The 26622-nt window shown below is 59.0% G+C and overlaps 1 protein-coding gene across 3 annotated transcripts; it reads right to left on the bottom strand.

Moving 5' to 3' along the window:
• Positions 1-564: 564 nt before the first annotated feature.
• TRIM29 (tripartite motif containing 29) lies at positions 565-26332 on the bottom strand. Of its 3 annotated transcripts, none has more exons than XM_019468870.2 (10): positions 25401-26332; positions 17336-17431; positions 16324-16557; positions 14921-15119; positions 12260-12361; positions 9803-9895; positions 7703-7798; positions 6209-6310; positions 4664-4740; positions 565-1727 (listed from the first exon to the last, which is right to left on the bottom strand). In XM_019468870.2, the coding sequence occupies exons 1-10, from the start codon at positions 26202-26204 to the stop codon at positions 1665-1667; spliced, it is 1866 nt and encodes a 621-aa protein (XP_019324415.2). In that variant the 5' UTR covers positions 26205-26332; the 3' UTR covers positions 565-1664. The 3 variants fall into 3 exon arrangements, with proteins under 3 accessions (XP_019324415.2, XP_019324416.2, XP_019324417.2); XM_019468871.2 differs by having other exon boundaries at positions 6209-6307; XM_019468872.2 differs by lacking the exon at positions 6209-6310 and having other exon boundaries at positions 25401-26327.
• Between the last annotated feature and the right edge of the window lie 290 nt (positions 26333-26622).

The raw sequence follows: 26622 nt of genomic DNA, 5'->3' as shown, positions 1-26622 counted from the left end.
TCTTCCAGGAAGCCTTCCCTGACTACCCCTCCTGGCCTCTCTGGGCTTCCAGGGCCTGGACAGCCTCATCTCCTTCCTGCATGCCCCCAGCCCAGGATGGTGCTGCCCTCAGGAGCCCACTGGTTCTCCTGCCAGGCCTTGGCCGTGGGGTCCCCCTGCCCAGAAAGCCCTCCCCACCACAGAGAAGTGCTTGGCCACTCTCGACTCCAGCCACTCCTGGGTCCTGATCCCCTCCAAGGACTGCAGGATAGGCTGGCTGGCAGGGGGGTAGGGGAGGCAGTCAGAGCACTCAAAGCCCTCTGGGTATTCAATGTACCCCAGGACCCTACCCCACCATCCTCCCTTCTGTTCACTGTTAGCTGAGGCCCGCCTGACAAAGGTCCAGTCTCCTGCACTGCACCCCAGGGACTCTGACGGGGGGTGGGGAAGGAGAGAGGGAGACCTGAAGGAGCCACGTCTTCTGGAGGAAAGGGGAAAGATGACTCCAATGCCCCCAGCGGTGGGGAAGTGTTCAGCAGAGGGCCCCTCTGGTGACCCTCGAGAAATGCTTGTTCAGTACAGAAGTGGGTGATCAATGGTTTATTCAGGAGGGGAAAGCCCAGGCTGAATGTCCCCCTCCCCAGAACCCTCAGGGCCCTTGGGAGGGACAGCGAGAGGAGGAAGGGCCCCACCTTGCCGTTCCTGGTTTGGTCCCCTCTGCAGGCCCCGAGCCCCATGACAGCGTGTGACATGGAAGGTAGTCAGAGGGAGGAGGAAGACGGGTGCGGAGCAGTGTGGAAGGCACCCTGGGAAACAGCGGCAGTTACGTGGAAATTGCAAGTTACCAGCCCAGCCCCACTTTCCCCCCACCTGCTCACTTGCCATTGCTGGAGAGGACACAGAGTTGTAGAACCATGAAAATTCCATAGGTAAATGGCATTTCCCTTGGGGCAGCTGGGCCAGTAGCTGTTTTCGTGGATGGATTGTATCATGGTGAGGAAATTGCTTATCTCAGCTGGTGGAAGAGGGAAGTATCTTGGCTAAGACCATCCTAACAGCCAGGAGAGCCCATTCCTAGCGACTTCAGACTCAGAGTAGATATGGTGACGCCCAAAGTGGCCAGGATGATGCCAGACACTGGGAGCTTTTCCTGCATGGTGGCCAGGGCCTGCAGGCTCCTCCGGGCTGGGCACTGGTGGGCAGGACCAGAGCAGGGCACTTAGGGCCAGTCTCCTGATGGGGCCGGGCTGCTGGGAAGAAGAAGGTGGGCCCATGCGGGTGGAAGATGGGCAACTATCTTGGCCAAGCATCTACTGACCACATCACACAGGAAGGAGCCTTGGAGAGAAATGGCCAATAGGCCTCAAGACAGCAGGGGGGGCAGGAGAGGCAGGCTGCTACCACGTGGGCACCCATGGGAGCCCCAGCAATCCACCCTGGAGGAGGGTGGTGGGTTAGGGGAGGCAGGCCCACCTATGTCCCACCCCTGCGACGGCTGGCCTCTGAGCACAGGAAAGACGGTGACCATCAGAAGTCCCAACGCTGGAGAGGGGCTTGGATGGAGCATGGCTGATGGGGGAGGAGGGGGGAGGCTCCCATCCACCCAGATGAGAAGGATGGCAAGAGGAATAGGATCAGCCGGGGAGGGCAGGGGTGGCAGTGCCTCGTTTCTGTCTGTCTGGAGCTCACGGGGCCTCGTTGGACCCCATCGCGTTGCCTTTGTTGACGTAGAACGGTCGGTAATGAGACTGCGGGAGAGGGGGGGAAACAAGAGTCGTTAAAGGAGGCAGATGAAAGCTGAGCCTATTAGCCAGACCCCGTAGCCTAATGTCCCCGCAGGAAGCAGCAGTAACCTGAACCCACAACTCTAGGGCCCTGCGGCCTCGCCTGCAAGCTCTCCCTGCCTTGTGAGCGGGGGTCGGGCCCCAGTATTAGAGTCTCTGGGCTCATATCCTAATGAGAGCTCATTCCCGTCCGTCGGTAAGTGAGCAAGAACCTCAGCCCCTCATCAAACCTTCTCTCCGTGGCCCAGGAACACCCCCCAGCCCACCATAGCCCCCATTTGTATACGCTTTCACCTCTATGGAACTGCACTATGCTGTTACCAGGGTCTTCTATAGATGGTCCCGTTTAGGTTTTTACAGCCACCCAATTAAGTGGGTTATTATTACCATCCTTGTTTTATACATGAACACATCAAGGCACAGAGAGGCTAAGCAGCTTCCCACGGCCACCCAGCAGCTGAGTAGGGGAGCTGGGATTTGAACCCTAGCATTTTAGCTCCAGAGCACGCCCCCCAATTCCACCCGTGTCTCCGAATGACCTCTTGGGTCTTCAAGCATTTGCTTCTGTCGTCTCCACGTGACTCCCACTGACAGAGGGTGCAGGTCAACACCCAGCTGCCCAACCCCAGCCCCTTCGCCTCTCTCACCCTGGCCCCTCATCGGGATTCAGGAAGCGTCCTCAGCACAGAGTCAGCAACAACTTTCCTCCCCCCACTCTGCTCCCAATCAGCTCACCAGGGCCCTGAGAAATCCTCCGGCAGCGAAGAGGCCGGGATTCGCTGCTGCTTGCCTTGTGTGAACACCCCCGGCCCCTCTGTGGGCTTCTGGAAGTGGCTCTGTCCCTGAGCTGGGTCAGGGACCGAGCCCATCTCACCCTCCACTGATGCCGGTACAGGAGACACCGAGGATGTTTCCAGCCCCTGCCCTTGACCTTGCTTGCTGGGAAACTTGTATCTACTGGTAGCTCCTTGCCCACGTCTGGACCACGTCTGGTCCAGAGCAGAACTGGGGCCTGTGGAATGTGGGGGCCGAGCCCTTAGCTCAGACCTCGGTTAAACCACTTATTAAACAATGCAAGAGGGGCGCCTGGCTGGCTCAGTGGGTAGAGCACGTGACTCTTAATTTCAGGGTTGTTGAGTTCGAGCCCCATGTTGGGTACAGAGATTACTTTTAAAAAACAAAATCTTTAAAAGTAAAAAAAAAAAAAAAAAAAGTGTTTTTAAAAATAAGCAACGCAAGAGACAGAGGCCCAGGAAGGAGAAAGGCATGGCCAAAGTCACATAGCTCCCCAGTGGCAGAATAGGCCTGGACCCGAAGGTAGGCAACAAGGCAACGTGAATAGACCTAGAAATGGATGAACTCTTTCTTTCTGGAAGGCTGGGTCAGGCAAATGGGCCACAGGTCAGTGAAGGGTGCTGTCCTGTTAAGAGCCCAGAGTGGTGGGTAGGCAGAAACAGAGCTTCAAGTCCTCTGGGCTTGTCCCCATTTTCCCAGCCTGCCCCTGTCCCCTCCCTGGTTCAGGGTCATGGCACATCAGAGCTGGGAGGACTGTGAGATCATCCAGGCCATCTGACTCTCGTTACAGATGTGGAAACTGTGGCCCAGAGGAAGAAGGACTCACATGAGGTCACACAGCAAGTCGGTAAGAGGGTGAGGGCCAGACCCCAGGCCTCCTGACCCCCAGGCCAGCCTTCTTCACATACGATCACCTGCCTCGTACATACGAGCCTCCTTCCAGTGCTGGGTGCGAGCTGCGGACGTCAGAACCCTACCTGCCAAGCAGTGCTAATGAGCCTTCTCTGCTGGGACCCAGGCTCTCGGAGGTGAGAGTATGTGGTTGGGAGGGGAAGGACCGAGTCCAGGAACAAAAACCCTCTTTCTTTCTCCCCGTATCTGCTCTTTGCAGTCCTGCTGCTACAATGCCCCTGGACCCAGCTCCAAATTATACACACGATCACTTAGCTCCCCTCACCAGCAAATTAAAAGATTCTCTCCAATTAAACCAGCCCCAGTCACCGTGGCCCGGAGCAAATCACTTCCCCACGCTCTGACCTCGAAATGCAAAGACAGCAGGGAGCGAGGGACTCGAGCCCCTGTCCCCGGCAGAGCCCCTGATGCCACCCATACCCCAGGGCAGCTGTCTGACTCTGTCAGCGGCAAGGGATACGCACAGCAGAAGGTGGGGGCACAGCCTGTCGAGGAAGCCCCTGCTTGCCTAGGTCTTGGGTCAGGTCTAAAGGTTATCAGGGGTCACTTCATCTCAGTACTACATTATAAAACGGGGGCAACAGTCTCAGAGAGGGAATCTGGGATCCCATGAGCTGGCTGGCCCCCAAGGTCATGCTCCCCTCTTGTGTGGCTTTTCAGTTCCTGGTTCAGGGTCATTAGCTATTGGACCCAAAACATCTCTATTCTTAACACTGTAGCCTCTGCCTCACCGCACTATAACCCCCATGGCCTCTGTGCTGTCAGAGCTGGGGAATGGCCGCAGGGAAGTGGGACCCGTCACTAGGATGTCTGTCCCCTGGACGGAGACTATCACACTGTCAGAGCTGATGAGGACAAAGCTATCATTCAGCAAACACAGGCACCCAGCAACCATTTGCCAAATGAACAAAACCAAAAAACAAAAAAACCCCCAGGGCTGCCCACTTTACAGATTAGAAAATTGAGGCCCAGAAAGTGTGTGCTTACCCAGACCCACTGCCTATTAGCCCTAGGTCTCTACTACCCTTTGCTGAGTGTCCGTATTCAGGCCACTGTCGCTTCCCCCCTCCATCCCAGAGGTGTCCCCATCCCCCTATCACCTCCCCTGGGAAGTTGCCCCTGGGGAGCCCATTCAGTGCCCATTCTGGACACACCTATGCCCAGGCAGGCTCTCCTGGCAGTCCCTTACTCACCAGCAAAGTCTGCTTGCCAGATTTCCAAGTTTGGGGCTGGGTCTTGGGGCTCTGGCTCCTGATGAGGGAGGGATAGCCTGCGGAAACAGGGGGCACCGGTCAGAGGGAGAGGGGCTGGACAGTCAGGGCCTCCAGGACCACAGCAACACAGGTGCCATCTCCAAAGTGACCACCAAGCTCCATCCAGCCCATTACCAAGTGTGGCTACCCCTCAAGAGGTATGCAGCAGCTGTGGGGGGGGGGGGCAGTGGAAAACCCTGGGGTGGCTGACCAGAGGGAAAAGGCACCCAGACAGAGGGAGGAAGAACAGGCCAGGAGGGTGGGGCCAGGCCGCAGGGGAGTGTGGCCGCCAAATCCAGGTCGGGCTCACATTACTCCCCAAGGATTTCCCCCCACCCGCCCTGAAGGTTCACACCACTGGCTCTGTCTCTTCCCATGAGCACAACCTGCCAGGGTTTCTACCAGGAGGCACCCTTTCCAACTGCCCACGCTGCCTGGACAGGGCTCCATTGTCACCACCGTGGGGACTTTGCACGTGGCTTCTCCTTCAGCCTCACCCCGTTTCTGTGAGCTCAGCGGTTGGCCCCAGCTGCACGGCCAAGGGAGCGGCAGTCGGGATGTGAACGCAGGTTTTGTGGGATGTCGAAACCCATCCCCACGTTCCTCCTGCCCAGTTCCTCTGCCTCTGGCCTATTGCGGGGCGGGAGGCTGGGGCCAGGGACAGGCAGTAATTTGCCTGGTGGCTATGGTCCGGGCTTGAGAGAGCAAGCCCACGGAGCCCAGAGCACATGGGTGCTACCCGGGCCTGATCCTCCCACCTACCCCACTCCCCTTCAGCCCAGTGGGATCTGGGAGGACCTCTGGACCACAGAACAGTGGAAGGCACTGTCAGCCTCAGCCATCGGCCTGCTGGGACGGTCTGCAGGGCCTGGGAGGAACAGACTATGACCCGGACTAGAGAAGCTCAAGAAATAAACAGGGTCTGTCCTTGGCTGGGGCAGCCCAGAGCCCTGTTCTGGGCTGCTCTAGAGGAGGATGAGCTGGTCAGGCCCAGAAACCACCTGCAGCCCTGCCAGGCTGCCAGCCAGGCTGACCCTTCTCTTGGTCTGCCCTCCGCAAGAGGGTGGAGACAGAGCAGAGAAGCCAGGTCTCTCCCCGCATCTGGGGGTGGGGAAGCCTTGGAAAGAGAGGGTTCCACGGGTCCTGAGCGGCAGATGGAGAGAGGGAGGGATTCAGATCTCGATTCTCAGTTCCCAGAAAGAAAAACCCATGCCAGCCATGAGAGAGGGGAGGATGGGGGTGGGGCCGGGGGGTGTGGTCCAGGAGACCAGCCTCGTAGAGCAGACAGAAGTCCAGGGGAAGGGTGAGCTAGGGAGGGTGCTGGGGGGGGGGGGGGGAGGGGGTGGTGGGTGCGGGGATGCATCCCTCTTCCAGGGGACTCTGGGGAGGAGGGACCAGGGTCCCCTAGAAGTGGCAGAGAGCCCCATAGGATTTCCCGTCTGCCCTGCTGTGGGAGAGACAAGGGGAGGGAAAACAGGCAGGTACCAGGATTGTTTTTAAATAGCCCACTGCCGTCCAGGGGTTTGGAAAACTCTGTGGTGGCCTGTCCCGAGGTGGTGAACTGATAGGGGACTTTCCCAGTGCCTGCTGGGAGAGAGAGAGGCATTAGCAGCACGGCCTGGTCCCAGGAGGGGCCAGAGGGAGTCACAGCTCACCCCGGGGCGCTGTTATTCTGGCAGCCTTATCCAGGCAGCGCTGAGCATCTCTGCTTCCTTCCAGGGCCGCGGGAGTAGGTGCAGGTGGGGTCCACCCTCACGGCGGTGGGGGCGGGCTGGGGGGGCACGGTGTGCGGATTCTGCTTGCACACAGGCAGGCACCTGCCCAGAACCCCCATCCAAGGCCATTACCGGCTGGGATGGGCTGATCCGTGTGAAGGGGACCACAGATGTTCCTGGGCTGTTCCTCTGGGGCTCGGTATATTTGAGGAGGGGCTGTCCTCGGGCCAAGACTTTGACAGGGGAGGTACTGCAGGCCAATGGGGGGATCCAGGGAAGCCTGAAAGCTCCAAATCACACCGGAGGGTGACTCTCTTCCCTGACTGGTGGCCTCTGATCTAGAGGCTTGACCAGAGAGCAGGGAGGGATGTGCTAAGAGGCAGACAAGGCCAGGGCAAGTGCCGGTTTCCTGGGCCTGACTCGGGGAGAGGACATCCGTGGGGGTCTTGCGGGCTGGGACCCTCCGGTCACATTACCTTGTAAGGCGAGCAAGGGGAGCTGGTCCTTCCAAGAATCCCAGGCCTGGGTACAGGCTGGGATTCCAGCCCGGAAGGGACAGCTGACTGATAAAGCCACCCTCGGAGGCCACAGTTTGGGGGTCTGCTGCCCTGCACAGCCCCTTTCTCCTCCCCCTCCCTGACTCTGGCCAACCTGCTTATCCTTGCTTCTGGGCCAGATGCCTGTCCGAAGACAGACGGGCTTAGACCGGAGTCCACAGAGCTGTCCCTGGGGCCTTTCAGAAGAGACACGAGGGCCCTGGCCAACCTCAAGGGACATGAGTCACTGACCACTCAGCTTCATCAAAGAATTCTGGGGAGCAGAGTCAGACTCGGGAGGCCTTAGAAGTGGTGTAGTCCTGCCTTTGCGAAAGAAGGCTTCACAGGACTCTGACTCTGCAGCGTGTTGGCAGCTGCTACGTGGCCACAGGGCTCTCGAGTCAACTGAGGCCGGCTGTCGCCGGATGAACCAAGTTCTGCAACGGGAGGACTCCAAAGTTAGGCCCGACGGAAGCACCCTGGGGATGTCAGGGGTGGCAGTGGGGATATGGCATGGTCACGTCCTGACGATGTGGCTCATCGTTAGTGGCCATCGCTGGTGTGGCCCGCGCTTCTCTAACAGCAGAGGCACAGGAGGAGGCAGCTCCCTGGCTCTCAAGCCGGGGGTCTGTGCCCTACAGGGCAGGTGGCTGGTGAGGGAGGGAGCAGAGACCAGCATAGAGCTCAGTGAGTGATGGGAAAAGCAGGGCAGGGTGGGGACCGCTCACCTTTCAGGGAGAAGGAGGAGCTGCCTTGGACTGCAGGCAGGTCGTCAGAGCTCTGAATGGTGGAGGAGTATTCCCAGACCCTGGAGGTGTAGTTACCTGGCAGGACACGGGAAGAGGCGTCAGACCCGTGCTCCCCCCGTGCAGCCTCGTATGGGGGCTCAGAGGGCAGGACGAGACCATTTCTGCCAATCTGTCCAGCCCCCGACCCGCTTCCTGCCAATCCTTCCTGCCATCAAACTCGTGCTAAACCACAAGGTGTCTGCACGTGTCTGCCCAACCTCAAGGCCGGGACTCAGGTGCCAAGTCCTCAATCAGTGCACAGCACTTTCCTGGGCCACCGCCCCCACACTCACCGGCACCTCCACCTCCCGGCTTCACCTCCCTTCTCTCCTCTCCAACACTCCACCCTCCATCCAAGCTACCCCTGAGCTCCCCAGCACCCCAGGCACAGACACTCGACCTGCTCCCCATCCTCAACAAATATGTTGGATCTTCTGACGTCAGCTTCCCTGTCACTCCCCCAAATCTGCGTGTGCCTCGGCCCCAGGCTTCACGTCACCCTGCACCCCTCGTCCCCCTGGGTCCTAATGGCAAGTTTCATCGTCTGTGTCCCCCCCCGGGCTCCATGGGGCCAGGGGGCAGGCCTGTCTGGCCCAGCATCACGCGCAGCACCTGGCACTGAGCCCGGTTCCTAGAAGATTTCCTTGTATGGTTGATGGAGGAATGAACGAAAGAACAAATAAATACAAACACATGCGAACACCCGGGGACGGAAGCGGCTGATGCTACTCCTGAAACTCTGCTTGCCAAGTTGAACAGGGGCAAGTGTCCGTTTGGAAGTATGCCCCGTAGTCTAGAGGAGGAGAGGCAGCGGGGAGGGCACGGAAATGGGGATGCTCAAGTCTGGGGCTTCAGAGCCCCCCATGGATGACGCAGCCGTCCCGGGCCCTCCCTCTCAGCAGTCCGGACAGCCCCCTCCCTGGTGGTCCTCTCCCACAGCTGCCTGCCTGGGGCTGACGTTGGGGCTTGGCGGTCAGAGATGGCTGGGGCCGCCTGCCCACCCCACCGTGAGCCCCTGCCAAGGGGACCTCAGGAGGGCTCTCCAGCACGGCCCCTGGGGAGCAGACCCACCCAGAGCTCCGAGGGGCCAGAGGCCCACACCCTTTCATCCACTTGTTTGGATCCACTCCTAACACTCTTTCAACTCTTCTGTCCACTCTCCACTCCTCCTCTCTTTCAACTCGTGTTTGCTGAGCTCCCCCCTCCAGGTTTGCAGCAGTGAGCCGGACAGACCCAGCGTCTGCCTGGGAGCGCACCGTCTACCATGCATGTGGTAGTAACTGTGTGAACCCAGTCCCGACACAGAGGCCTGGCCAGTGCCCTGTCCACGGGTGCCCTTGACCCTCCAACCCGCCAGATCTCTGAGGGCCCATGTCCTCACCGAAGAGGTCCCCCACCCCCTTCCTCACCTCTTCAGACCTCCCGGTGCCACATCCGAGGTGGGGGTTCTGGTGGAGATGCCCCAATCCCCTCCTTCCCTGCACATGGCTGGCACGCACCTCAGAGCCTCCCGGAACCTGGGTTCTTGGGGTGCATGGCCCTACCCCTGGCACAACGGTGCCCTCGGTGCACCGGGCAGAGGGGTCTCTGTGTTTGGCAGCTCTCCCAGAGGAAGCCACGTCTTCACCCCTAGTTCACCTTCTCCGGGTCTTACAGCTACACTAGTCTGTCTTAACCACCGTGACTTCTCCGTGCAGAAGTGTCCAAATCAATAAAGGACCGGGTCCCCCTCAGGTCCTTGTGTCCCCATGCTTGCTAAGGGAAGCTTCTACACCTAACCCCAGCTCCCAGTCTCCCTGACTCACCCTTCAGGGGGAGGAAGATCGTTCCGACTCAGCGATGCCCAGGTGCCCGGCTGCCTCTCCGTAGCCCAACTAATGAGGTCACACCTGCCCCCCCCCCACACACACACGCACACGCACACACTCTGAGCTCAGCAGGCCCCCTCCCACCTGTCTCTGGGCCCCTAGCCCACCTCAGCCCCCACATTCGCCCCACATCACGGGCCCTGCCCATCTACACACTGGGCCATTCTCTCACCTTTGGTGCCATAGAGATTGTTGAAGTTCTTCTGGTTCGTCTCCTTGGAGAGGCGGCTGGGGGACCCTGGCTGGTACGATGTCCTGGCCCCACCTGTGAAGCAGAGGAGCAGGAACCATCATTGCAGAAAGGTGGGTCTGGTTCAAGGCAGGCCCATGGCTCCTGACTTGGGGGTTATATGGGACTCCTTGTCCCCGAACAGCCCCCATTGCCTGTCTCAGGACCTGGGTTTCACCACTGAGCTCCTCTGGGTCTAGGATAGGCAGTCACTTAATCTGCCCTCCAGCCAGGACACTTGAGAAGGAAGGAGGGCTATTAAGTATGCAAGAACATCAGGTGTAAACCTGGACAGACTGGGGCATATGGTCACCCTATCCAGGGGGCTTTGAAAGTCACCAGAGGCTGGAAAAGCCAACACTTCCCTCCTGAGCCAGTCCCCTGTGTGAATGAGACCCCAGAGGCCAGGAAATGAGGCACCCTTGAGGAAGGAGGATCACGGCAACCGTGGAGGGGGCCCAGGCATCAGGCCCTGGGCCAAGCGAGAGCTCTCCAGAGATGGTGAGCGGGTGCCCGCAAACACCTCTCGGGTGCTTCCCCGTCTGGGGACAAGACCTTACACTGCACGGCAACCTCCAAATTCGGGTTCCCACAATCTTGAGAGGACGGCAGGCTGGGATTCATACCCCCACCTCACAGGTGAAGAAAACACACTCCCCATATGTGCCAGGGTCCTTCTTTTGGCCCCTCCCCTCCCACCTAACCAGCACCTGCTGGTCCTCTAAACCCCTGTGCCTGTGGTTCCTCTCACCCAGGTGCCCTCTGTCCGTCGCAGCCATGCCTCTTTACTGAGCACACTGCCCGTCTCGGGGGGCCTGGAAGCTGACCTCCGCCGGGAAGTCTCCCTGCCCGAGCCCACTGCCCCGGGGCCCCCAGACTCATGCCAGTGGCCCTCAGGTGGGCCTTGCTTCCCGATCCCCTTGCCGACTCTCCCTGGCCCTTCCTTTGCCTCTACCCTGAGCCTGGGAGCTCCCGGAGGGCAAATTTCCTCCTTCCTCCTGTCCTCCGTGCAGGGGCGGGGACACCGGATGAACCTGTTTCTTCCACCTACAAATGTCACAGCCTGACTCAGTGACAAGCTGAAAGGCTTCCTAGCATCTGAGCCTAATCTGTCTCCTCTCAGAGGGGGCAGTGACCAGGCCAAGGTCACCAGGTCCTGGCTCTGGGACAGCCCCTTGGCAGCCCTGTGCTCCTCCCTCCACCCCTGTTCCTGCTCTGCTCCCCTCCCCACGACCAGACTCACGGTGGAACCCACACTCTCCTCGGTCTTCCACAGAGCAGGGGAGCCCAGCAGGGGCCAGCCGAGGGGAGCGATCGATGCACACCGGGGTCCTCAGAGGGACCAGCTTGGGCAAGGGACGCTGGGGAGGCTGGTTAGTGCAGCTCAGCCACTGGCAGACCTGGGACAGAGCCCCGGGAGGGGAAGGGGCAGGCCTCACCAGGAATGTGGGGCAGGGGGCACCCGGGGTGCCCAGCTGCCTCGCCATGCCTCTGCCAGAGCCCAGGTGTTGTTTTCAAGTTGGGTGGAGCGCAGAGTTTTCTCCCGCTGAGCTCATCTCTCTAAATCCCCTAAGCCCTTCCCATGGTGGGTGTGTGTGTGTGTGTGTGTGTGTGTGTGTGTGTGTGTGTGTCTGAGGTGTGTGAATCAGCGCTCTGGCCTGGAGGCCCCCCCCCCTCCCCAGTTCCCTGCACCTTCCCCACGTCTCCGGTCTCCTTTCCCACCTTTCCCCACACCCCCATTCTTCTCCCGACGCCCCCCACCCCCACTCACACACCTTCTGTCTGAGGGCCCACAGGCCTGGCACACCCACCCTTACGTAACGGGCATTACTGTGGTTTGTTGCTAGTGCAAAAGAATGCGACAGGCTACCTACTGCCCCGGGCGAGGACAGGCAGGCTCTGGCCTATACCCCCACCCAGCTGGGACCGTCCAGGCCCAGAGAGGGAGGGCCAGGCGGCAGGCACGGGAGGGAGAGGTGAGGCAATGTGGAGCCAGCCGTCGGTCTCCCTGCCCTTGAGGAGCAGAATGGCTCTGGAGGAGCCAGCCGCCCACGGGACCACAAACACTCAAGCGGGAGCGGATCACGGCTCAGGCCTGGCAGACGGCCGCTGGTGAAAACAGCGGCCAGGGGACCCTCCGGGAGGAAAGGCAAGGAAGGGTTCGGACTGGAGGCAGGGACCCTCCGGAGGGGAGGGAAGCCATGAGGGGCAGGGTGCCAGCAACTTATCTCTAACCCGGATGCTTCTGAGGGTGAAAGAGGGCACCGTTCGAGGCTCTACCGGGACAGTGGGTATATTCCAGGACTTCCCGAGGCAAACCGAGTGACGGTCACTCGACCAAGGCGGAACCCGGCTGAGTCTCCGGGCCCGTGGCCCGCAACGGCAGGGTCTCTCCCTTACCCTTGGGCGTGAGGTACATGGAGTATCTCTTCATGGCATCAGGCGCACTCCACTCGCTCGTGTAGCTGTTAGCGTAGTTGTTCATGTAGCGGTGGTCGCCCCCTGGGAAGGAGAGGGGTCAGTCACCAGAGGGGCAAGTGGAGAGGAGAAGCCGGCCCTTGGGGGCATCCCTGGGCTCTGCTGAGTCGGCCCACAGCCCCTCTGTCCCAGGGAGAGGCAAGAGTCTCCGACCTCAGAGAAGGCAACACCCTGCCCTCTGCTCCTGAGCTCCCAGGAGGCGAGAGAGACTCTACAGTGGGACATCTGCTTCCCTGGACTGAGCCTTGGCAGTAAGGCCACAGGGACAGCACCTTGCAGTTGACAAGGCGCTGCCGATCTCCGTTTCTTCTTGGTTGTGTACACCCTCATGTGACAGACAAGGAAACTGCGGCTCAGGAGGTAAGTGAAGCCACTTGCCCAATGTCACATGGCCCATAAGGGCAGCGTTGGGGTGGGAGCCCTCGTCCCCGCTTCCTCACTTCGTCCCAGCCACCGTTGGTGGCCCGAGGGGATGGAAGGACGTCCTCGCGCTGACCCCCATGGCCAGGGATCCAGCTGGCTGAGCAGAGGCACGCAGAGGGGAGTGAGCTGAATGGGAGGGGCACTGACTCTTCCCACCCCACCCCCACCCACCAGTAAACCCCCAAACCCAAACAGATCTGTGGAGCCAAGCTCGCCCTCCCCACCCCATTCCTTCCTCTCGCCACTTCCCCATCTTCTACTTTCCCTCTGCCCTTCCCTCTCCCTCTCCCCGGGGCAAGAGAAGGAACGAGAGGAGGCTCAGACCCCCGTCCTGTATCTCCACCACCTGTCCTAGCAGGGGCCCGACACACAGTAGGCCCTCCTAGGTGTTGGCCCAGCCCCCACCCACCCTTCCACCACCATGGCAAGCCCCGGATGAAGGCGATCTGGTGCTTCTTAGTCTCCGGGCCCAAGGCTGAGTCCCTGGTCTGATGGGCAGGCTGGCATCCGGGAGGAGAGGAGGTCTGACTCACTGGCCACCCACCCATTCCCCCCGGCCACCCCGCCCTAGCCAGGGACACTCCCAACAACAACACAGCAGCGACCAAGAACCGACGTGGAGGCCCAGGGCCCCGGGCACAGGTGCAGGGCTACTGACATCAGCAGCGCCTCCCTGCACACTCTGCACCGGGCACCGGGCCACACCTGCACAGAGGCCATGGCCAGCACGGCCATGACCTAGAAATGGCACGGCGGGCGGGCGGGCGGTAGGGCTCACAGGCCACCCTGACCCAGTCAGGGCCACCCTCGTTGGTCTGGCCAGACCTCAGATGAGGGGCTCTGCCCTCGAGGTCCTACCCCAGGGACCGTGATCGTCACGCTCCCCGACCCCTCTGCACAGCCACCAGCAGCGGCAGCTTCTCGGAGGGGAAGACGTGGAAAACTGAGTAGCTGAGTGTGAATCCTAACTACATCCCCTGCTTAGCTGTGTGCCCTTCGGAAAGCTGCTCCTCCGAGCCTCAGCCTTCTCGTCTGTGAAATGCAGTCCATCCAGCATGGAAAATAAGCTGCGGTAAGTGGAGAGCTCCCACAAGGCCAGCACACAGGGAGTACTCAGTCACTGTTAGCCATCGCCATCAGTGTCATCACCATTGTCATTAGGAGGAGTTCAGGATCCGAATGCCTCTTGAAGCCAAATTATCGTCTTGCGGCAACGGCTCAAGAACCCTCAGGTGTGGCTGAATGTCCCTCACATTTCACAGGGACACCGTGTGATGGCACCATCACCAACATATATAGATGCCCCCCTAAACTTCAGCACATCTGCACGCCGTTATCCCCTTCTCATCCCCAAAGAATCACATGCTCCATCTGGAGACAAAAGACAGGGACCACTCACTTCCTTTGGGCTGTTTGGAGCCAGAAGTGTCCTTAAGGCCCTGTGTTGGGCCCGGGCCACCGGGTGGGGCCTTGGGAGAAAGTGCTCTGGCTTCAGGCCCTGAAAGGACTAGGCTGGGCTGGTGAGAAAAGACTTAATGGACTAGTTTCTCAGATGAGGAGGCTTTCTATGAGATGATTCAATTGGCCTCCGCGGGGGACAGCATGACTCAGAAGAGAAGCTGACTTCAGGGGAGCTGGTGAATCACTGAGACACATGTATCACATTGTCCCCAGCCAGCCCATTAGGCCAGGTCTAGCCTCTGGGCTCAACACCACTCAGTGTAGCCATGGTGACAGGTAAGCTCTCCCTCCAAGCATGATGCGGTTCTAGGTCATGTCTACTGGAGTCTGCAAAGCCACCAGGTTAGCGTCTGGCCCTTACAAATGGCAGCATCTGCTTTCCCACACAGCTGTTGGATTGAGCTCCATAATCAGATGTAGACCTGAATGAAATTAATCCCTGAGTTTGATGGATGACCCACAGAGAGGAGGCATTTGTGCAGCCAGTGCCCAGACGTTCGCTGCCCTTGAGGGCCCTTGTAATCACTGCATGACCTTGGCAGCAAGTTCAATGGAGGCCTACAATCCCCGAATCCCTCGGGTGGGATGGGTGGTTTGGAACAATGAGGGGCTGGCTGGCTAGGTGCCAGCCCGGGCAGCAGGGATTGGCCTCAGAGGAAAGTGCCCGTGGCCGTGGGACCTGCCCACAGAGGGACCTACCGTTCTCCATGTGATTCCTCTCAATGAAGTTGCGGCTCAGGTCGGCCTTGCACATCTTCTCAACGTGGCGCATGCACACATTGAGTAGGTCATCCTTGAAGTTGCCAAGCGACTGTCCCAGGCCCTCCCCCTCCAGCAGAACGTGGTAGGTGGGCAGAGGTGGGGGGAGGGAGTAATTGCTCATCAATGCACCGAATTCCTACCAAGGAAGGAAAGAAGCCATTAGCTTTCTAGGTCTTTGGGAGCTGGTGGGGGGCGGGGAGGGGGGGCTCCTCTGCAGGGGGCTCTCAGTCCAGCTGGAAGACTCAGTACCCGGAGCCAAATGCGCTGGATTCAAGACACAGCTCTGCTACCAACTAGCCACACTTGTCCTCATAAGTTTCTCCCTCCGTGAAATGAAAGGGTTTGACCAAACTCCACCGGAGGCTAACAGCTCTGATGGAGCTGGTAGTCAGATATGCGACTCTACGGTTCCTACTTCCACAACTGGACACTTCATCCTACCTCACAGGGGTTTATGAGAGTGACACAAGCTGTAGCATCTTTGGGAGTGAAAGCACTAAGGAAATGCAAGGAACTTCTAGAATGTTCTGGGTCAGCCATGGCACTACCTCCACCTTTACGTGCCATACTCAAGCCTGCCTCACGCTTTGTGCTTCTCCCCTCCCTTCCCCCTCACTGGAGAGTCCCTCCTCTTTCTCAAACCTCTCTGGGCCTTCAAGACCCAGTTCAAATTCCATCTCCTCCACAAAGCTGTCTTAGATTACTCCTGCCTGCTTGCCCTTCCCAGAGCTTCCACAGAACTTATCTTCCGAACCACATGCTTTATCATTTAATTACACACTCTTCTATATTGCTCTCTAATTGTACACATCTTATCTTCCCAGCTGGATTGTAGCTCCTGGGGGGCAAAAACCATATCTTGTACTTTTCTATTCTCCACAGCACCTAGCAGAGTCCTGGGCATGCTGTAGTACCCAAAACACTCTAGCAGTTGGAAGGATGGGGAGATGAATAGACACACAGATAAGATCAAGGACAACACATGGGTAGTGCTTACATGCCACTCCCCCACAACCACAGCAGGCATCGCTAATCAATCCCAGAACTCTTTCCTGCTGAGCCCGAAGCAACGTTAATACATATCAACTGAAGTTGGTACAAGGTGATATTTGTGTGCCATCTTTAGAGTAGACAGGAAAATGGCTTGGATGGAAAAAGTAAATGGGCAGATGGGATGGAGGATGGATGGATGGATGGTGGATGGATGGATGGATGGTGGGTGAATGGATGGACACATGGGTGGTAGATAAATGAATGATGGACAGATGGATGCTGGATGAAGATCTGGGAAAGCAGATGGAAGAATTGAGGGACTGAATGGTGGAGGAAGTCCTTGTTACCTGCAGAAACAGCACTGAGTCACTGATGCTTTGCATCTGCTCCCTGGTCTGCTTGTCCTCATGCAGCACCTTGGCCCTCTCGTCCAGAGCATCCACGATCACCTTCACTTGGTCCACAGCATCCTGCTCCCGCTGCTCCAGGGCAGCCCTCACTTCTTCCTTTTGTTTCTCCAGGTCCCTCACCAGGTCCCGGAAGTTTTGCTCCAAGATAGCCTTCTCGTTGGTGGTGAAGCTCTGGGTCCAGAGTGAGAGGAGAGAAGAAAAAGGCTTTCCATAATTAAAAAGAAACTCCCTCGTGGGATGTATCTTTAGGTTCCCAACCCAGAATCAGAGCCAGGCAGGGTATTTCTACTGCCCCAACCCAGCAAGCCTGTTTGGTTAAGAATCTCATTCAAAGGCACCATTGACATCATCTATTGACAGAGATGGCCAGGGTTTTTACAGCCCATTCTTCCTTATCTATCTGTGACTCCTCCCTGGGTGGGTTGACTAGAGCCATCATTCCAACCTTGGGCGATTCCAGAGACCCAGAAGTTCCCCCATGAGTCAGGCTGTGCTCTATGAAACTCAGCTAGAACCAAACATCATTCAGAAAGTGAATTGATGGGCTGTTTATGCAGCCAGGGTCAAGAGTCAGTGATTTCGGACTGTGGTTGGTAGTTACTCAAACCAGGGCAGGCATACATCCAGCCATACTGGCACAAGTCAAAGGACAACGTCATGCATTTGGTGGCCGGGTGGTCTGGTAGACAGACCAGACAATGGAGGGCCCCGGAGGACCGGTTGATGTAGGGACTTTATTTGCTAGGATGATGTCAAATGAGCACAAGGTGATGGACAAGATCCCACCCAAATGCCTGGCCCAGACTTAGAAGGGGAACTGGTGGGGATGCCAGAGGGGTGGGAGGAGCCAGAAGAAGTGTGCAGCATAGATGGGGGCCAAGCCTGGCTCCTCGCAGGTGGGACAGGTGGGGTGAGCCCACGGCAAGGCTGAGGCATGGAGGCGGCCCACCTTGATGCGGTCCTTCTCTTTCTGCCACTTCTCAGCTTCGTCTTCAATCTCGATGATCTTGAGCTGCAGCTGTTCCTTCTGCAGCGACAGCTCTGTCTGCAGGGAAGGAGCCAAGGTTGGAGAAGTCAGGGAGGAGGAGCACCAGAGAATCCAGGAGTGGACCCATCCAGGGGGCCGGCTTGGGCAAGGTTCGCCACCCAGCCCTTTGGCCTCCATTCTGCAGACATTCATTGGGACCCTAGGTATGCCAGGCACTGTGCCCTTCATCAGGGATCCAGCAACAAGCCAAACACTACTTTGCTATGAACTCGGGCCTCGGGGGCTGGACATCCCAGCTGTGTCTCTATAAGGACTAAACCTCCGCCAGGTCTGTCCGCCCAAAGTGAGCAGGAAGGAGGTTTGTTTATGGGGTTCCCCCTCCTTTCAATGGACCTGTGGCCACTGGGGAGAGGGAAGAAAGCTCCTGTCTCCTTCAAGCTTGGGGGAGCAAGGGACCCAGCCAAGCTCAGCCCAGCCCAGCCCAGCCCAGGGAGTATCCCGTGGCAGTAACAGTGTGCAACGTTTCTGTGCCATGACGTGGGGCCTGTGTTGCAAGCAGGAGCCCAGGCTGCAACCAGCGGGGACTCCTGTCTGGACAGGCACAGCTATAAACCTGTTTACAGGAAAGAGAGTGCAGTCTGCAGTTTGGGCAGGATGGGGACCTCTATTCAGGGTCCCTGGAGGAGGAAGGGGAGACCAGTGAGTGAGGCAGTGATAGGGGGGTGGAGGGAAGGATAAGAGAAGACAAGCAGAGATTCCAGGGACCCCTGCTCAGGGGAGGACACAGGCTGCTGGGGTCTGGGGTGGGTTGGGAAGGGGACCAAGGAGAGGTGCCTTGGGAGGGGAGCTCTAATGGATATGGAAAGTATGGATAATACTTTCCTTCCATTTGGGGAAATGCCTTCTCTGGAAAGCAGCTACCACAGAGACGAAAGGGGAGGCATGAAGCCAAGGCCAAGCCGATTAGGCCAAGCCAGGAAGCACCTCTTTGTTCTGCTGGGCCCCCTGCCAGTGCTCTCAAAGCACCTTCCAGCTCAGAAGACTGGTGGGTGATCTCCACCCAACAGGCAGGAAGACTAAGGCATCTGAGAATACCTTGGGGTGCTTGCGGTCACCCCACTACCCTGGGTTTTGAACACAGAGTTCCAAGCCTTTCTCCAGCTGCCTCTTTGAGGAACCCACAAGAAGAGTCAAGATGAGGAGGCCACAAACCGCTGGGAATGTGAGCTCCGTTGGCACGGAGTCGTGAGCCGGGTATAGACTTCGCCACACGTCACACTTAGAGTGCTCCACCCGGACGACAGGAGGCCACCTGGGGTCCCTCAGCACATGCCCAAGGGGAGTGGATTGGTAGTGGAGACAGCTTCCCTGGCTTTCTTGGAAAGGGTGCCCAGAGGGCCAAGGGAGCTGGTGGAGAAGATGGGGAAGGCCCGGGGCAGGAGGTGTGGAGCTCCCTGGTCCCTGATCCCACCCGCTCTCTGCCCACGCTCCTGCGCCCTCCAGGCAAGGAGACTCTGAGTTCTCAGTAAGCATCCGCCCCACCGGCAATGGGCTGAAAATCCCGTAACGTGGAAAACGCCATCACCAGAGAGAGAAAATGGTGGTCCGGAGGAAAGAATGAAGGAAGTTGAGGACAGGGTCCGGCCTGGTCTCTGGAAAAAGGCTGGGGAGAAGCCAGGAGCTGATAGACACCGCGGTGGGGGAGCAAAGGAGTAAGACCCCACTGTGGACACGGAGACTCAGCCTTCGCGCTCCCTGAGGATGCAGGGCCCGAGAGCCCAGGCCACAGAGAGTAGAGCAGATCCAGTGGCCTGGAAGGACCTGGGTCATAGGAAGAGACAAGAGTCTGGACAATGGGTCTGTGCCAGGCACCTTGCCCATCCCGGGAGAGCTGCTGGGTGAGGCCCGAGGTCAAGGGGACAGCTGGAAGCCACTTCCAGACCTGGCTGGAGGCGGGGAACTGGCCGGGCGCTCTCTCCCCTACCTCGGCACCCCCAGAACAAGGCCTGATGGACAGGAAAGCAGAGAAGGAAAGTACATTCACTCCCACCCCCGGGCCTGTGGCTGGTGGGGGGCAGGGGCAGCCCTCCCATGAACGAGGCTGGGGGATCCAGCAGGGACCCCACCCACAGCACGGGACTGCGAGTCTAAACATTTGGATCCAGTTACCGCCGCCCCCAGGCAGGCGACTTAAGTGCTCCGTGCCTCGGTGGCTCTATCTTCCGTGGACACAACAAGAGGCCTGCCCCCCAGGAGGTCATGGGAAGAGCTGGGAGCAGGACAGTGAAGCTGTCAGAAGGTGCCCGGCACAGAGAGAGCCCCGGCCTGTGGCCCAGCATCGTGTTGTGTGGGGCACCTTCCGTGGACCAGGAGCCGTGCCGGACGCTCTCGCTCGGGCCAGGCTTGGCAGAGTGAGTGCAGTGTGGCGAGCAGGCCAGCGGGGCACAGGCGAGCGGGGCGGGGGGCAGGGGGTGGACAGTGCGATCAGGTGGGGCCTAGCTGGTGTCCAGAGGTGAGGACCGCAGGTGCGGCCTTGGGATACACACAGTGAAGGGTGCACACACAGAGGCCTGCATCGTGGGGAACAGAAGCCCGGGGGACCCTGGGGAAAGCAGAATGGGGATGAGGGAAGGCCGACCTTGCCAGTGGGAAAAGGTATGACCAGAGAAGGTGAAGGCCAGAGGAGTCACGTGCAGCCAGCAGCACCTGCTAGCCGCTGTGGGGGGAAGGGGGGACATGAGGCTGGGCTGGGGCCTGCAGGTGAGGAGAAGTCTCACCAGACAAGCGTGGATTCGCCGGCCAAGAGAGTGGAAGAACCATGGAGTAAGAAGGAAGGGGTTAGCACGATGGAGAGCCGGGGCCAGGGCGGACCCTAGAAGCCCATGCTGCGGAAGAGAAGGAAGGAAGAGGGCAGCGGGGCTGGCAGAGGTGTGGCGAGGAGAGCCAGAGGGGAGGAGGGGGAGGCGGTGGATCTGGAAACATGTGAGGGCAGGGGCACAAGTGGAGCCACACTGTCTGCAGCAGTGGGCGGGAGACTCAGGGCGGAGGAGAGACTAGTCTCCTTCTTTCTTTGGGGCACTGGGGAAGTCGGACACAGGCTGGGAGGGGGCCTCGCAAGACCAGACTTGCAGGACGCAGCGGGATCAGGGAAGGGCCCTTGGCCTGGGAGCCCTGTGCTGCTAGAATGGTCCTTGCTCGCCTCTGGGATGAGGGCTACGCTCTTCGGAGAGGAGGGTTTGGGGTGAGACCCCTGGGGACGCAGCCAGCATCTGTGTGGCCCTTGGCAGTTTCTGCCCGCTTAGCAGGGCTGCACGAAGCTGGAAAAGGCGGGATGTAGGAAATAAGATAACGTAGGAAGGCTCCGCGATCCTGGGTTCCCCCACAACACTAGGAGGAGGAACGACACTTAACTGTATTATTGAATATCACCTACACGTGTGGCGTTGTCTCCTTTAACCTGGTGTCACCCCATTTCACAGATTCAGAAACGAAGGCCTAAGAAGATGACGTACCTTGCCCGAGTTCTCACAACTAGAAAGCGGCTGCGGCCAAGATACAACAAAGGACTCAGGTCATAGTATGTGGCCTCTTCACCTGCAGCCTCTTCTCCGCATCTTCGGGGACAGCGTCCTTCCCCTTCAGTCCTGCTGCTGGGGCCTCAGCTCCCCACCCCTCCATCGCTGTCTGCACCTTCCTCATCACTTCCTCCTACTCCCGGTTCATTCCCTCCACCCTGCCCAGGCCTGTCCCTAAATGCCTCCTTTGTTCCCTTCTCCTACACTCGTCTGGTTGCCTCCCGCTCTGTTGCCCGGGATGGGCACTGGGTAAGCCACCCTGCCTGCAAATCCTTCTGGCCTTGGGGGACCAGAGGTCTCCCTGAGAGCAGAGTGATGGCACAGCAGCCGGTGCCTCCATCCGATGGGGCCCTCAGACACACCCGAGCGAGCACTCACCTGGACATGTGACCTGCATGCCCCCAGGGAAGGGGGCGAGGAGGCTGTGATCCTCTTCTGGCTTGATTTGACCGCACGGGCCGTTGGCTCTGATATTTGCCAAATGAGCCAGTTAATTGCCAAATTTGTACTCTCAGACAAATGGTAATTATCTGGATAAGGATCTGAAATGCTGGATGGATTTCCCCATTTCCACCCAGACGTCAAACAGCCCAGCATTAGTCTGTCTCACTGAGGCTCACTGTCCCTTCTGCTTCCTCGGGTGTCAGGACAGGGAAGGGGCGACTGGGGGCAAACACAGTACCACCCAGGCTGGCTCCAGACCAGCGGCGGGCCCTTGAGAACGTCGGCCCGCCTGTCCAGGCCTCAGTTTCCTCCTGGTGATGTTGGACGTGATCCCTGACTCCCAACCTGGTTCCACGTTAGAATCCCCAAGGGAGACTTAAAAATACAAGATCCCAGGCCTCAAACCCCTGAACCAGAACCTCCCAGGGAAAGGCCCAGGGAGCAGTGTCATGATTCACCCGCCAGGTGACTCCAACCTAAGGATGGCTGTTGGGAGCCACTGGGCCCAGTGGGCCCCCCCCCCCCCCCCCCCCCGGAAGGCCTGCCATCACCTGAAAACAAAGTTTAAAATACTAGAGGGGCACCTGGGTGGCCCAGTCGGTTAAGCACCTGACTCTTGGTTTCGGTTCGGGTCTTGATCTCACAGTTTGTGGGTTCGAGCCCTGGGTCGGGCTCTGTGATGGCGGCGTGGAGCCTGCTTGGGAATCTCTGTCTCCCTCTCACCCTGTTGCTCGCACACTCCTGCGCTCTCTCTCTCTCAAAATAAATAAACTTTGTTTTGAAAAATGGTAGCGAGGAAACAGTCACCGGAACAGTCCGAACCCCAGCTTTGCCGCTCTGCACTGTGACTTCAGGTAAGTCTCTTAGCACCTTCAAGCCCCTGTCTTCATCTATAAAATAGATGCAAAAGCCCATACCCTGTGGGGCTGTTGTCAGGACTAACATGTAAACATCTGGTGCATAGATGTGTCCATAAAAACGGATGCGTCTCCTGCCACCTGCCGGTCCCTTTCTTCCCATCTCCAAATAGTTCACAGGATAAACTGCTTCCCCTCGGCACCTACAGGTGAGTGCTCCCCCATTCATGCCTCTCCAGGCTGCCGACCCAGAGCCCAGGCCAGACCCACGCCAGGGCCACGCAGCTGGTGGTGCAGAGGCCGGGCAGGTCACCCTCGAGCAGACAGCCATGGGCCAGGAGGAGTCCTCCCTCCGGTGTCGATGCAGCAGGAGGGACTTGGGATAAGGCAGGAGGCGGGCCGTGAGACACAGAAAAGGAGGGATATGTGCAATGTAATCTCATCGGCCTACTCCAGCCCGTCCAGAGGCAGGAGGGCAGACCGGAGGACATCTGTGGAGCGGGACTAGAACATTCTGGTCTTGGATCCACCAGAGGAAGGACTGTCATGCTTCCGCATCAAGTGGCCTTTTCCCCAACACCGCCTCCGCTCAGAGGCTCCAGGGAGAGTTGAAACCCAGGAGATGAGCACCCCCGCAGCCCTGGGTGTCCTTTGCAGCCTAATGCAACCATTCAAGGTAGCTCTAAGATGACCTCACCTGGGCCTTCACCGGCCGGCCTGCAGAACAGGTTCTGGACGGGGCTCCTTGCAAAAAAAACCTGTGTGTGGGTTGACGTTTGGGTCTGCAGAGGATGCCTCCAAAGGACGCCAGGATTGACACGCTTATTCATTTCAATCAATCAACCCACTAACCCCGCTCTGTGCCAACGTCCCCCACGTCTGACATTCCAGCAAAGCCAGGCCTGGACAAACAGCCGTGCTCCAGCTCAGCCTCCCGGCTGGCCCGCGCCACTCCCTGCCTACCCCCTTGGCTGCTGGTGCACGCTCGTGCACACGCACACACACGCCGTCTGAAGTTCCCACCGTTAGTCACTCCGGCGGATCAGACATTTTCCTCTGAAAGCCCCTGTAAAGCACGCGTATCCTGGATCCCATCCCCTCAATGCCCTGCCTCTCAGTTGCTCTCAAATCTTGGAAGAGAATCAGGGGGCTTCTTCCTCTACATGCTGGCACAGATCCCTTCCTCTCCCCGGGCATGTGTCCCCGTCTGCAAGGTGAAGGAGGGGACAGAGGAGACTGCTACAGTCCAGCTGGCTTGGCATTCCGCCCTCTACAAGTTGATGTTGATCTACGGCTGCTTCTGTGTAACTGGGCGGATGTTCCCCAGGCTTGTTTGTGCGTCTGAGCTCTGCCTCCTGACCTACATCGTGAGCCCTCAAGGGCGAGGGCTGTGTCTCTGAGTCCTGCGGCAGCCCCAAGCACTGGAAGGTGAACTCTGAGTTTCTGGCGCCTCCACAGAGGGCTGACCAAGACCCTCCAGTCCTCCAGGGGCACTTGGACTTTTCTTAGGTGATACTTTTGTTTCAGACGCACTTTGCGGGCAAACCCTACGTATAAAACAGATAAATAAGAATGTATTCTGCTTGTAGAAGTGGGAGCCGGAAGCCCCTGCCTTCTTGGCACCAATATCTGCCCCCCTCCTTGTCGGGGAGGTGTCAAAGACATCTCCGAGAATCCTAGGACTCCATGGGGGAATTTGAAAATCACCAGTCTAGTCCAACACCTTGGTTTCACACACGGAAAAACCAGGACTGAGAGAGCGGTAGGGACTTGTCCACAGTCCAACGGCTAACGAGAGGCAAACCCCAGGGCTGGACCTCGGTCAGGCCTCCCAGAACCCTCTGCAGGGTTTCGGTCGCAGTGGATGAGGATGATGGCCCTTGCTCTGTTGTGGTTCCCCAGGTAAGCTCCCAAAGGACGGGTTCCACGGCTCCGCCCCAGCCCCGTCTCCCAGCATGAGGCTTGAAGCCAGGCTGGGGTCCGGGGCGCCGGGAAACAGGAAACACCTCCCTGGGCTAAACGAGGCCTCTGAAAAGGATCTCTGGGTCTTTCCTCATTTGTAACCCGTCTCTCTCTGCCCAGGGCTGTGGGCACCAGGGGTGCAGGAAGACAGTAATCGGCCAACTCTCGGTCAGGAAGGCTGAGCAGGGAGGAGTCCCGGGCTGCCCCATCTGGATGGTCACAGAAGCTGTTGAGGAAGGTCAAGTCCCCCACATTGAGCACCAGGAGGTTCACGCCGGGAGGGAGGCTGTCCACGGCCACCCGCCGTGTTGGTGTTACAAGAGAGCAGGACGCAGCATCCACGGGGCTAGGGGCAGCAACCACAGCTGAGCCTTTGGCCCAGAACACCTTCCCCAGGTGTAGCACATTCACAAGCCTCCACACGCCTCTGCTCCTCCCCGTGGAAGCCCAGACGCAATCACGTCGACAGAACCCATGCAAACACTTACGCATCACCTACACAAACATATGCACTAAACACCCACACGCACATATCACACACGCATATATACGTACATCCCGCCCACACGCAGACTCCAACCCTCGCCAAGTAGTGTCCACCTACAAGCATAGGCACGTGCACACGCAACCACACAAAGCACGCAGGGCCGGCCCAGCTGAGAGAAGGACAAAGGAGGCCACTGGGGACGGCAAGAGACCGGCCCGGGGATCAGATAAACAACAAGAAGCCTCCGTACTGCAAATGCAAGCTCTAAAGCCAGAAGAAAAGAACGTTTAAGTGGCCCCCAAATGCCCTCCCCCTCCCCCATCACCCCTGCCCCAGGGGTCAGTCCTGCTCAGGTGGTAAGAATTATTTGGCCCTCAAATTAAAAAAATTAAAAAAAAAAAAAAAAAAAAAGAATCTCCCCAGCCAGGCAGAGCGCAGGATTGAGCACTGATTCTCTGATCAGACTTGAATTTATCCTATGACCTTGGTCAGGTCCCCAGTCATTCCTGCCCCTCCGTCTGCTCATCCAGGCAGTGCCCCTGTCTCTAGAGACCTCAGAGCATGAGGGAACTGCCTCTGCCCCCCCCCCAGCCTGCAGGCGCAGAGGGGCAAGAAACGTATCCTGAGAGAGCCAGGGACCGACGAGACTCGAGGCCCAAACCCTGGGAGCCCCCAGCGCAGAAGAGGCCCCAGCAAATTACCTCCTTCTCGGCCTTGGCCTCTTCCACCGTTACCGTGCTGTGGTTCTTGTGCTCCTGGAACATGCAGAGGTAACAGATGCAGGTCTGGTCGGTCTGGCAGAAGAGCTCCATGGTCTTGCCGTGCAGGGGACACTTCCGGGCCTCGAAGTCCCGGATGGGCTCGAGCAGCTGGTGGTCGCGGAAGGCGGCGCCCTCCAGGTGGGGCTTGAGGTGCAGCTCGCAGAAGGACGCCTGGCACACCAGGCAGGACTTGACGGCCTTCTGCTTGTTGCCGATGCACGAGTCACACAGGACCTCCTCGGAGCCCGACTTGGAGCGCAGGAGGAGGCCGCCGTCGGCCCGGGGGTAGCTGTTGCGCCGGGCCTCCCCGGGCTCCACGATGGACACCGTGGGCTTTCGGGGCTCCGAGAAGATAGACTTGCGCAGCTCCCCCTTCTCGGCGAAGGAGACGGGCTGCTTCCTGGCGGCCCCCAGCTGGAGCCCGGCGTAGGGGGACCTCTTGCCGTCCCCGGAGTCCATGCTGAAGTAGCTGGAGCCCTTGTCGTCCACGGACTCGACAAACTGGATGATGGGCCGCCGCCACTCATTCCCCGAGAACAGGGCGCTCTTGCCCTCCCCCGGTTTCGGGGCGCCGCCCAGGCTCTTGCCCTCGGCCGGCTCCCCGCCGTGCCCATTGGTGGTCTTGGCATCCTGGCCTTCGCCCTTGGCCCCGTTCTCCAGGGCGCCGTTGGGCCCCGGCGGGCTGCGGGCATCCCTGGCTTCCGGGCTGGCCCCGTTGCTTCTGGAGGCATCCGCGGCTTCCATGGTGGGTCACTGGGCAGGCGTGTTTGGGACTCGCTGGGGCTGCAGGTGGGTGACCTCTCGGGCCGGCGTCTCGGAGGGGAGTGGGACAGGCGGCAGAGCCCAGAGAAACACCTATAGGGAACAGGGGAGGGGGAGGAGGAGGAGCGGAGGGAGAGGAGGGGCAGCAGGCCCAAGCCTGACACAACGGGCCCAGGAAGAGCAGGCAGCTCCCAGAGCCAGCAGAGCGGCTAATTATACAGGGGGCCACGCCCTGCACATTCATACCTAACCTGATTTCTAAAGGACCTGGGTTTTTGTTTTCTTTTTCCTCCCCTGGTTTAATTATCTTCCACAGCTCAGCAGGCACACGGCCTGCTTCCTTCCGACGCAGCACCGTCTTCTCCCGAGGAAGTGGGGGGGGCCTCTGTCCTCGCAGGTG

This window comes from Panthera pardus, unplaced genomic scaffold (genome assembly GCF_024362965.1).
Source record: "Panthera pardus isolate Hobbes unplaced genomic scaffold, ASM2436296v1 HiC_scaffold_12, whole genome shotgun sequence".
NCBI lineage: Eukaryota > Metazoa > Chordata > Mammalia > Carnivora > Felidae > Panthera > Panthera pardus.
The sequence above is the reverse complement of the archived record's forward strand: the minus strand, read 5'-3'. Positions and strand labels throughout refer to the sequence as shown.

Excerpts from the sequence above, each read along its gene's own strand:
- TRIM29 (XM_019468870.2), bottom strand. The coding sequence starts at position 26,204 with ATGGAAGCCGCGGATGCCTCCAGAAGCAACGGGGCCAGCCCGGAAGCC. Across the intron at positions 7,799-9,802 it reads CAATCTCTATGGCACCAAAG|GTAACTACACCTCCAGGGTC; the intron begins GTGAGAGAATGG and ends GTGTCCTGCCAG. Across the intron at positions 4,741-6,208 it reads GCTATTTAAAAACAATCCTG|GCTATCCCTCCCTCATCAGG; the intron begins GTACCTGCCTGT and ends CTGTTTCCGCAG.